Genomic DNA, 12,166 nt, shown 5'->3' with positions numbered 1-12,166 from the left:
AGGAAGTGGCATATAAATCTATTCAGTTATGTCCCCATTTAAGAATGCATTCTTAACATCAAACTGATATTACAAACATGTTAGACAGTTATGCCCTTAGCTCCAATCAGATTGATGTACCTTTTGACATTTATTGTAAATGAATAAAGTACATAATTGATTCGTGTCATTATGTTGTGTTTCTATGTAATACCCTTAAATTGGACACTTATGAAACTCGTGTTAGTTTAGAATCTTCACAGCTGTTAGATGGATCTGGGGAGATTTATCCTGCCAAGGCTGACACTAATGTACTGCCAAGTTGGTTAGGTGGCTTGTCTCAGCTGCCAGGGTGAGACCTAAGATACGTGCAGTGTGGGTTTTCTTGAAACCTTGAACTGGACCAAAATTCCAATATTGCCCTGAACCTTGGAGATAGATGGGCAAAACTGGAATGTAACACTTGACCCCTAGACTCGATTATGGTACTACACTAGGTGTCGGATTGGGCTGTCTTTGATATGCCAATCAGTGAGATCCTTAGAGGGGGTCAAAACCTAGGCATGTTGGGACAGTTTTAAAATTCACCTGAGTGGGTGATCACAGTGACAGGATCAGCCCCTTTGTCGGACAAAGTGAATGGTCAGGGAATGCACTCTCTCTAATGGAAACCTAAACTGTCGGCAGTTGATTTCAACCGTTGAAATTTGTTTTTGCAAAGTATATTTATATAAAGATATACATATATATTATGGTTTCAAAATGTTTGCAATTGGTTTAAATTCCCGGGATCCATGTGAGTAGAGAGTGCAGCACTGTTCCTTGCAGCCGAGGGAGAGGTCCTCTCTTGTCGAGCAGTGTTTGATCATTATGGGCTGAGAGGTTAAGTGTAAGACCATTGAGGGTAATACCTGATGGGCTAATCTTGCATCTGCCCACAGTCCTTGGGTTTTCATAAGGTGGCTGAACCCAAGGACTATTTAGTGTAAATGTTGGGCCCATTAAGAGTCCATAGTGATGGGCTCAGGGGTTCACTGTCTCCTACAGTGAATTCGGTCAGGCCTTGTAACAAAGGTTGGGCTGAACCCATGTGGCTGATGTGTAGATCAATGTTTGGGTCCCACGCCATACAAAGAGAGCAAACTGGGCAGCAGGTTAAGAGGTTAAGCGAGCACATAAGCTTAATGGGCCTAAAGCCCAATTCGAACTGGGTTAACTAAATTAATTAAATAGGGGCGGATCTGGGTTTGGATCAGTAGATAAGGATAAGAGGATAAGTCTTATCCACTTAATAAGTCCAGATCTAAATAAAGATTTGGATCAGGAAACTCCTAATTTGATTAGGATTAAGCTGATCTTAAAATGCAGATAAAATAAGGGATTATCCTTATCACTTAAAGAGTCCAGATCCAAATAAAGATTTGGATTAGGAAACTTCTAATCATATTAGGAGGTTGTCTCTTTAAGGCTATAAATAAAAGTGCAGGGCGGACATGTAAAACATACCAGACAAGACACAGCAAACTGCAGAGTTCTTCCCTGTTCTTGTCGCCCCTACCCAGTTCGATCTCCACTTGTGGGAGTGATCAAGAATTGTTCTTGATACTGCTTCTTGATAGAAGAAGCAATTTGAAGTCATGCTCACTATCCCTCTACTCCATTCTTGCTGAAGAATTCGGTTCTTGCTGAAGAGTTGTCCTGTTGATCCTACTTCACCACACACTGTGTCATCTTCAGTGGAAGCGAGTTTTGGTTATCTCCTTGGGCATGAACACCTTCATTGGGAGTTATTGCTACTTCTATCAGGTATACCCCTCTCCTCCCTTTTGGTTTCAGATCTGGTCCGTTTTGGTTCAAGATTGATCCTTGAAAATGCAGTTTTCTAAAACAGGGAATGCGATTCCCAAATGGGAGAGAGAAATTTTTGAAATTTCTCCCAACCTTCTTGTAGGGTTCGACCATCCATATGATGGATCTCTCATCCCTTCAAAACAGTCATAACTCACTGCCAAGGACAATAAAACTCGTTTTTTGAAGGGTAAAGAAAAACTCATTAAAATAAAAAAGAGAATACAAAGGGAAAGATGACAAGAAATCACCCAAGAGAAAAGACAAAACTAATTAGACAAATACTTCCAAAGAATTGACATACAAAAACATTCAAAACAAAGAGAATACTCCAAAATGAACACTTGCACCCTGCTTCCTTTTCCATACCTAAAGATTACGAAACCCCATCGATCTTCCTTTCTTCTTTTAATTTTGTTTGGGGAAAATCTATGATGCGGAAAAGATATGGTATGGGAAGAGTTTTGACCAATCAAAACCCACCCATGAATTTTGATAAATAACACCTGACTGGCTACCACGTTTATGATTCCAGTTGACTGGTCAAAAATTTTTAGATATCATATATTTTCCATATCATAGTCGAACCCTTTTGTTTGAGGAGATTTTGTTCAGACTCCTCCGCCTAAAACCTTGTGAACATTTAAAACAAAAGATACTCCTATTACATTTTAAACCCAACATTCCAAGTGGACTTTTGGGCTTTCGAAATTTGGCCCTAGAGAAACTAACGGGCTGCTCCTCATACAGATTCAAAGATATCTGAGTACTTCCCTTGTTAGGCCCCATCCCTTTTAGCTCTTGAACTGCCAAGTTTCCTTCACTTTCAGTCTTCCCTCCATCAACATTAAAGTTTGAATCACATAGGCCACCCTTTTTTAATTCTTCCAACATCGAGTGGTCCCCACCTTTCAAAGCCTCTTTCGAAATCTCCCCCAATTCGCCCCTCGTCACCTTCCCAAAACATCGAAAGTGGATCAGCCCCAACTCACCGACCACACTTTCATCATTAGCTTGATTTATTCTAGAAGCGCCCTCTCCATCAACCTCTGGTTCCTCCTTAGCTTGGAGCCTATTCGACTTCTGCAACTTCAAACTAGTTGAATGAGAAGAAGTGCTCCACTCCTCCCTCTACAAATCCATATTGTCTAACAACTACCAGGATTGGACCCTTCCACCACCACTCTTACATCATACGGTTCTCCTCCAAAATGGAGCAACAAAGAAGTTGGAACAAGATGGATTTCCACCACCTCAATAAGGATACGAGCAGAGACGAGGTTCTTCCAGTCAATGGTCCTTGAATCAATGAACCTAAAACTGCCACAAGCATCTCCAACTGCCCTGAAAGTTTGAAAACACCAGGCATGCAACAGAATGTCATAGACATTTATCCAAACGAAACTCGAAAGCCCCAAGTTTCTTAAAATCTCAATGAGAGGGTTTCATCTCCCCAAACTTAATTCTAGATAATGACGCTTTTCTTGATCGTGATTAAGAATATCAAGAGCTTCAGCTTCACAACTAAAGGAAAAAAGGAAGAATCCCACATTGAGTCCCCTCACCTAGAAGTGATTGCTCGATTTCCATTCAATGATTGCCCAAGTCCGCACACTGAGGTCATTTTGGCAACTGGGAGAAAGTCTCCAAATAAAAAATTCCATACACCTATGTATAACCCTTGGCAACTAGTCGGGCCTTATACCTCTCAGCGATACCGTCAACATGATACTTGATGGTGAACACCCACTTACATCCCACTAGTTCCTCCCCATGAAGCAAAACTAATATCCCAAGTATTATTTCTATGAAGTGCTTCTATTTCAGTTCTCATAGCCTCCCTCCATTCTAGCTTAGACAAGGCCTTTTATATTGACTTGGGTATAGGTTAAGAGGAAATAGAGGCTAGCAAAGAATAATATGATGGTGACGACAAGCCATAAGAAAGGTGTTTGGAGATAGTGTGTTGTACATTTTCTCTTACCCTTAATCCCAACTATAGGTAGGTCTAAGTCTAGGAAGGAAGGTGCTAGAGCAGGTGGTAAACAACATGTTCTCTCTTTGGGTGATGGGAGTGTCTTTGGCTCAATTGTAGATGGGGGAAAAACTTGTTCATGTCATAACCTTTGTGTTTGGTACCACCTCTAAACAATAGGATGAGTAGTGAAACTAGAGGACTAGTAAGTAGAGAAGGAGCAGGAATAAGAGAATTGGGAGATGAGGAGACCACCAACAAGACAAAAGAAACTATAGAGGATTCAACCCCAAGGTCAACAAGAGATGGCAAAGGAAGTGGTGAAGCAAACAACTCTATAAAATGCTTCCCCTCAGAAGAATGACCATAAAAATGAACTCAACAAAGGTGATTGTTAGACAGTTTATGCCCTTAGTTCCAATCAGATTGATGTATATTATGACATTTATTGTAAATGAATAAAGTACATATTTGATTCATGTTATTGTGGTGTGTTTCTGTGTAATACCCTTAAACTGGACACATAATGAGACTCGTGTTAGTTTAGAATGTTCACAGCCGTTGGATAAATCTGGGGAGATTTATCCTGCTAAGGCTGACACTGGTGTGCCGCCAAGTGTTGGGGTGGCTTGTCTCAGCTGCCAGGGTGAGACCTGAGGTACATGCAGTGTAGGTTTACTTGTAACCCTGAACCGGACCAGATTTCCAGTATTGCCTTGGACCTTAGTGATTAGTGGGCAAAATTGGAAAGTTACACCTGAGCCCTAGACTAGATTATGATACTGCACTAGGTGTCGGATTGGGTTGTCTTTGATATGTCAATCAGTGAAATCCTTAGCGGGGGTCAAAACCTGGGTATGCTGGGACAGCCCGAGAATTCATCTGAGTGGGTGATCATAGTGACAGGATCAGCCCCTTTGTCAAACAAAGGTAATGATCGGGGATGCACTCTCTCTGATGGAAACCAAGACTACCGGTAGCCGATTTCAATTAATGAAATTTGTTTTGCAAAATATATTTTATATACAGATATAAATATATATATTATGATTTCAAAATTGTTTGCAAAAGGTTTTAATTCCCGGGATCCATGTGAGTAGAGAGTGCAGCACTGTTCCTTGCAACCGAGGGAGAGGTCCTCTCTTGTCAGGCAGTGTATGATCATTATGGGCTGAGAGGTTAAGTGTAAGACCATTAAGGGCAATACCTGATGGGCTAATCTTGCATCTGCCCACAGTCCCTAGGTTTTTATAAAGTGGCTTGGCCCAGGGACAACTTAGTGTAAGTGTTGGGCCCATTAGGAGTCCATGTGATGGGCTTCAAGGGGTTCACTGTCTTTTCAGTGAATTTGGCCAGGCCTTGTAACAGAGGTTGGGCTGAACCCATGTGGCTGATGTGTAGATCAATGTTTGAGTCCCACGCCATACAAAGAAGCCCAACTGGGCAACAGTTTGGAAGTAGTTCGAGCACTTAGACTTCATAGGCCTAAAAGCCCATTTCGAACTGGGCTGATATGATCTGTTAAATAAAGGGGCGGATCTGGGATTAAATCAGCAGATAGGATAGGGTCTTACCCTATCCACTCAGAGAGTCCAATCTGAATACAGATTCAGATCTGGAAACCTCATAATGAGATTAGGAGAGAGCTGATCTAATATGTAGATAAGATGGGCTTATCCTTATCTCTTAAAGAGGACTCCTAATCCAAATACAGATTTGTAATAGGAAACTCCTAATGAGATTAGGAGCTCTCTTTAAGGCTATAAAAGGAGGAGGAGGCGAACCTTCATCCCATCCCAAAAATCTCAGAGATACAAGATCTCAGAGCACAAAGAGAAGTCGAATACGGTGTGACTGCGCCTTCTCCCTACGTTCTCCTCCTGTCACCGCCATACTGCCAGTTCGTTCTCCAGTTTTGTAGGAGTGATCAAGTTCAGTTCTTGATATGAGTCTTTGGAGAAAAACTGATTCGAAGTTATGCTCACTGCCTCCATCGAATTCTTGCAAAGGGTTCGGTTCTTGGGAAGAACAGTGCTGATTCTGCTCCACCCTACACTGTGTCATTTTTAGTGGGAGCAGTCTTTGGAGATTTTCTTTGGGCGTGAACACCTTCATTGGGAGATACTATTTCTTTGTATCAGGTATATCCCTCTCCTTCCTTTTGGTTCAGATCTGGTTCGGTTCTTGGTTCAAGATTGATCCTTGAAAAATGCAGTTTTTCTAAAACAGGGAATGTGATTCCCACATGGGAGAGAGAGAAATTTTTGAAATTTCGCCCTACCTTCCTGCAGGGCTCGGCCATCCATATGATGGATCTCTCATCCCTTCAGTGACAACCATTGAGACCATGGAAACAAAATGGGAGCCACTAGTGGGATCAAAACAACAACCCTTTTGTGTGGAGGCATAACCTAAGAAAATACACTTTTGAACCTTGGGTTCAAATTTATGACTCTTAGAGCTGGGAACATGGACATAACATGTACAATCAAAGACACACAAAGGAATAAGGAACACCTTCAAAAAAATACGCAAAGCACAAAGTACATAAAATACTTCCATTTTAGCTCTCACTTTATCCCTCCATTCTAGTTTAGATAATGCGTTTAGCAAATTTTTGGGTATGGGATAAGACGAAGCAAAGACTAAAAAGGAATAAAAAGAGATAGATAACAAGCCATAAGAAAGGTGCTTAGAGATACAATGTACAGTACACTTGCGTTTACCTTCTCTCATGACAATGGGAAGTTCAAGGTCTAATATAGTGGATGAAAGCAACATAAAAGGTGCCAAACCCGTTGCCCCATTAGTAATGGGAGGTACAAGAGCCTCTTGTGAAGTTGTGATAGCGGGAGAACCTGCCCATGTGTGTGCTGAAGATAAATTCTCATCAACTAGGTGGTACTGTGGTAAACAAAGGGTAACACCATGGGGGAAAAGACAACATCAGAGGAATAAAGAATTAGATCCTAAGAAGAAGAAAGAATTGGAGAATTGGGAATAGGAGATGATTCACTAGAGATGTCACAAGGGTTAGGAGCTAGAAGAGGAATATCAAAAAGAGGAGACTTCTCCCATAAGAAGGAACTGACTTAACAAATGTGGCATCCATGAAAATAAACCGGGTGCCTCTAAGAGGATCATAACAATAGTTACCCTTTTATGTGGAGACATACCCAAGGAAGATACATTTCCTTAACTCCAAAGTTGTCAAGATAAGCAGAGAGGCCCTTCTCAAAATACTTAGCATTATCAGATCGGAAATCGGAATACCTTGATACAGGTTTTAAATTGAGTGAGAACAACTTGATAAATTAACTTTGGGACCTTATCATGAGAACACATCAAGTATATCCATGTATATCAAGAAAAATCATCAATAAACAAAATGAAATATTTATAACCCCCTCCCCTAAAAAAGTATATGGTATGGCCCTCATACATCAAAGTGCACAATACCAAAAGAAAATTCAGATCTTTTATTACTTAAGGGATAAGAATTTCTACAATGCTTTGACAATTGATATGGTTCAAACTAAAGACTAGAAGGACTAACACTTTTAAACAATTCAGGAATTAAAAGACGTAAAGAAAAGGATAAATGTCCTAAACGAAAATGAAATAACAAAATTCTATGAGAAAATTCAGACATAGTTGACTCCAAAGCCACCCTTTGTGATGATAATTGGTCCTTCTTAGGCACATCAAACAAGTACATAGAGGAAAGAAGGTAGGTTAAGGGTCTCAATGGTTATAATGTCTTCCTTTCTAGAAATAGGAGCAAGAGAGCCATCGGCAAGGGAAATCCTGTCTAGGTAAAAGCTAATAGAAACTCAAGGATATTCTTAGAAAGGGAGAGGAGTATTGGGAACTTAATAGAGCTGATCCATATAAGGGTGGCACAATGGCTGAAATCCTTTGACCTATTCACAGACTTTACCTTGGATGATCTGTTGAGAAGCTGGAAAGAGATGGCAAATTCTGCCCATATTAACAGGGTCACAAGTCCTTCTTGGATCCCTTCCCCTGCTGGTTTCATAAAACTGAATTTTGATGGCAGTAGCATTGGGAATCCAAGGCAGCCAGGTTTTGGGGAAGTTTTCAGAAATGAGGAACATGCTTTAGCTCTGTCCTATGGCCCAATTGGAGAGAGTGGCTCTCTCATGGCTGAGATATATGCGGCCATGGAGAGAATCCAAAGAGCAAGCAACTTGAACATTAGGAGGCTGATTATTGAAGGTGATTTGGAGTTGGTGGTATGATGGTTAAAGGAAGATAAGAACTGCTAATTCTTTTGCTGATGGGCTAGCTAAGCAAAGGGTGAATAGGGATTCCTTGTTTTGGGCTTATTTCTAATTATGTTTTTTTTCGTTGCTTGTGGAAGAGTTAAGACAGTTTGCCTCCCTTTTATTGTTTGTAATCTATTCCTAATTGAAATTCAATGAAGCTTCTTGTTATTGATCAAAAAAAAAAGTTAATAGGAACAAAAGATGTTAGATATGCTAATCATGTGATCAGATGCACCAAAATCAATAATACAAAGGATACAATGATTACCTGAAAAAGATGCATGATTAGCAGTGCATGAATACCTGAATTGCTTGCAGAGTTGGAACCAACTTCCATTTCCAAGTAGTTGAGTTTCCCATACTTTTCAAATTCAGCCCTCATAACTGCCAGTTGCTCCATAGTGGACTTCTCCTCACTGGACCCCTTCTCACTATCCAGTACAATAGTTGCATTAGCATTTCCACCTCTCTTATTATTTCTGAACATCACTGCCATCAAATGAGGATGCAATTTCCAACAAGTATCTCTAGTATGCTTAGGCTTCTTTCAAAAATCACATATGGCGGCATTCTCCTTATCCTCACTACCACTTGACTTCATACCAGCATTAGCAAAATGATCAATAAAAGAATATGAAGATGCACTTATAGAGCATTCTATATGTCTCTACATTCTTGGTGCTCTCCCACACAATAGTTTCAAGTAGATCAGTCTCTTGCTGTAAGGATTTCAACATAGAATGGTATACTACTAGAGGCCTCTTCCCCTATCATTTTTTAGCTTGTATGCCCTTGCAACATTCATCTTCTGAGAATATATTTCAGCCACACCATCTCATATTTCTTTGAGTGTATCCATCCATAGCTAGTGCTCACTAAGATGTGGTTGCATAGAATTCACAAGCCACCACATAAAATAGTATATTATAGAGGCCTTTCCCCTATCTTAAATTTAGCTTGTATGCCCTTGTAGCATTCATCTTTTGAGAATATTTTTCATCTTTTGGGTTGCCCTAGCACAAACACAATAGATGGCACCACCAACCTAACTTTTTGCTCTCCAAGTGGACCATTAAGGTGGTCCACTAGCTGAAGTCATCATATCTCTTTAAGGATATTTCTGAGGGCAAGGTGATGAGGAAAGGGAGGGAGGTAGCTGTTTCTTCCCTCTTTAAGGAGGTGGTCAGGCATGTTTGGTCCCCACCTCCTAGAGAATTTATTAAGCTCAACTTTGATGGCAGCAGTGAAGGCAATCTAGTTATCTAGGTCCATCTGGCATTGGAGGAGTCTTAAGGAATGAGGAGGGAAATGTCATTGCAATCTACTCAAGTCCAATTGGAATAGGGGACTCCTTGAAGGCTGAAATTCTAGCTATTGTGGAAGGAATTCAAAAGTCTAAGGAGCTAAACAAGGAGTGGGAAGGAAAAATTTATTTTGGAACATGTTGTAACTGCATTTTCTGTTAGGGAGGGTTAAGTGAGTATTTCCCTTTCCCTTTTCTTTCTTTATTCTTGTACTAAATTTCTTCATAATTAATGAATTTGATTTATTATTAATCAAAAAACTACATATAAGAGACATGACTTGAACCCTAAATATCAGAATGAATAAGTTCAAAAGGACTCAAGACTTTTATTTTCTCTTGGAAAAAATGATACTCTATGGTCTTTACAAAACTCGAAGATTCACGCTATAAATCTTTAGCTGACTCGAAACAAGGAACTAACTACTTCAAGACAAAAGGAAATAGATGACCTACCAATGGTGCCAATCATGAGAAGTGTTGAATGCTACGCATTCTAAGAACCACCACCACCCAAATGGTACAACCCACCAACTTCATACATGCCATCAATCATCCTCCCCATATTAAAATCCTGAAAAACACAGAACAATGAAAAGAATGAAACACAGCAACTTAAGGTCTTTGTTAAATTGCTTACAAACATAAGACTAAATGGGAGCCTAGGAACATATAAAACTGAAGGCAAAGTTTTGGGGATAAGAGAAACATTACCAAAACCTATAATTGAAGTGGTGGTACCATCAGTTGGGGTTTAATAGTTATCTTGTTGTCTTTCACAAAGCTATATGCATTCTTGTCCCCATATGAATAGTCTTATGACCACACTGCCATGGGCAACCCAAAAGAAAATGGGAATTTTTTTTTTTTTATCAATAACACCAGCTTCATTAAATTAAAAGAAAAGAGGGAATATGGATACAAAAGGGGAGATAAAATATCTTAGCTCCCCAAAAACAGAAAACAAAGGGAAACAAATATACAAGTATTAAAAGATCAAAGGAAAATGTATGTACAAGTATAACTTTTAAAGCATCCCAATCTGAGGCATGAGATGCATCCTCAAAGAGAAACAAATAAAGTTACAACTGGGCCCAAAATAACTGATCCCTGTTCACCCCTTGTTTAGCCAAGTAATCTGCTAACCAATTTTCCAACCTCCTTTTCCACTGAATCTTGATTTCCATATCAGTAGACAACCAATTAAACCTCCTGATAGCCTCCCCTATAAGTCCATCTTACATTACTTGGGTATTTCAGCCACCCCACCACACTCTTAGAGTCCCCTTCAATAAGAAAGTTGTTAATATTAAAATTTATAGTCATTTATATCCCTTGTAGTACTGCTTAGAACTCTGGATTGACCGAGTCACCCACCCTGCTAGCCCTCCAAATAAAGCAACAATGTGCCCATCCGCATTTCTGAACACCCCCTATTCCTGATGGCCCCAGATTCCCAAAAAAATCTTCCACCAGAGTTAAGCTCAACAAACAAACTTCCAGAGGTGTCTACACTGAGGAGATTTTGCTTGTTGAACTTTCTGATACATCTTGGCAATTCTTGTAAATGTTATCATGGGAGAAAGAAGAGAAAACATCCATAGATTTGATCCAATTTATAACCCTGTACACAATATAGTCCACTATTTCAATCTCACCTCTTTCCTTTTCAAGGAATAGTCTTGCATTTCTCTCCACCCAAATTGTCCAAATTACCGCAGATCTTACACCCCTCAAGATCCTTCCCTGCATCTTTGCCCACACAAAGGTAGAAGGGTCAAACAGTCTACTAACCTGAAAAGGCAAAAACCACCTACACCCAAACATAGAGAATCTTTCCTAAATACCATCAACAATAGGATAGGAGATTAAGAGGTGGTAACAACTCTCATCATTGGTTTTGCAAAGAATACACCAGTTTGGGGACAAGCACAAAAATGGTCTTCTTTTTTACAAGAAATCCAAAGTGTTTATCTTCCAATGAAAAACTTCCCAACAAAAAGTATCAATCTTGGAGGAATAGGTTAACACAGAACAAACTTGTTTGACTGGGAGATTGAAAATTTAGAAGATATGCTCCTCCATCTGCAGAAATTCTAGCCGATCAACACAGACGAGGACAGTAGAATTTCAAAATGGAATAAGAAGGAAATTTTCTCAGGCAATACCAAGATGCAGCATCTCAATCTAAATGGACCCACTTTCCCTCATAAAGTTGTTTGGGCACGGAAAGTGCCATCATAAGTTGCTTTCCTAGTCTGGACTGCAGCCCATGGCAAATACCTCACTAAAGATAAGCTAAGTAGGCAAGGTATTCCCATTTACTCCTCAAACTTTCCTCTTTGCAATGCTTCTCAGGGGACTGCAGGCCACCTTTTTCTGCATTGCCCTCTTAGCAGAGCCATTTTCTGGCTAATCTGCACTTGTGTTCCTGTGTGCCAATTGGATAACACCTTCAAGTTATTTTTTACGTATCAATTCAGGTTTTGAAGTCCTAAAGGGTTCAAGAATATATCACTACCTTGTGTCTTGATTGAACCCAAATTAATTCTTCCTTCCATCACTCCTCAACTTTGTACACAAACTAAAGATGATTAAGCCACATATTTTCAAATCTAAACAGTGTTGGGACTCCCAACAACAATTCTTGACCTAACCTACAGATAATCTAAGCATGTCAAAATCCCCACTCAAACACCAAGGACTATCCCATAAACTTCCTATTGCAAATAAATCCTTTCAAAAATCATTCATCTCCAATATAAGAATTAG

The 12,166-nt window shown here is 39.8% G+C and overlaps 1 protein-coding gene across 20 annotated transcripts in view; it reads right to left on the bottom strand.

Moving 5' to 3' along the window:
• LOC148873248 (calcium-dependent protein kinase 24-like) overlaps positions 1 to 12,166 on the bottom strand; it is a 119,225-nt gene that overhangs the window by 68,228 nt on the left and 38,831 nt on the right. For 5 of the 20 annotated variants that reach the window (XM_088966742.1, XM_088966744.1, XM_088966741.1 and 2 more), the window contains exon 2: positions 9,851 to 9,968. The exons of 11 other annotated variants lie outside the window; for them this stretch is intronic. Coding sequence is in view for 3 of the 9 variants with exons in the window: in XM_088966737.1 (XP_088822863.1) it covers positions 9,851 to 9,866 (16 nt within the window). In the remaining 6 variants the exon portion in view is untranslated. Of the gene's footprint in view, positions 1 to 8,394; positions 8,523 to 9,850; positions 9,969 to 10,108; positions 10,222 to 12,166 lie in introns of those variants that run through there. 4 more of the 20 variants (XM_088966743.1, XM_088966740.1, XM_088966738.1 and 1 more) reach the window with 2 other exon arrangements.

Source organism: Nelumbo lutea, chromosome 1, assembly GCF_056320005.1.
Source record: "Nelumbo lutea isolate HS-2025 chromosome 1, American lotus-T2T, whole genome shotgun sequence".
Lineage (NCBI taxonomy): Eukaryota > Viridiplantae > Streptophyta > Magnoliopsida > Proteales > Nelumbonaceae > Nelumbo > Nelumbo lutea.
Note: the sequence above shows the minus strand (reverse complement) of the source record. Positions and strands in the feature narration are given on the sequence as shown.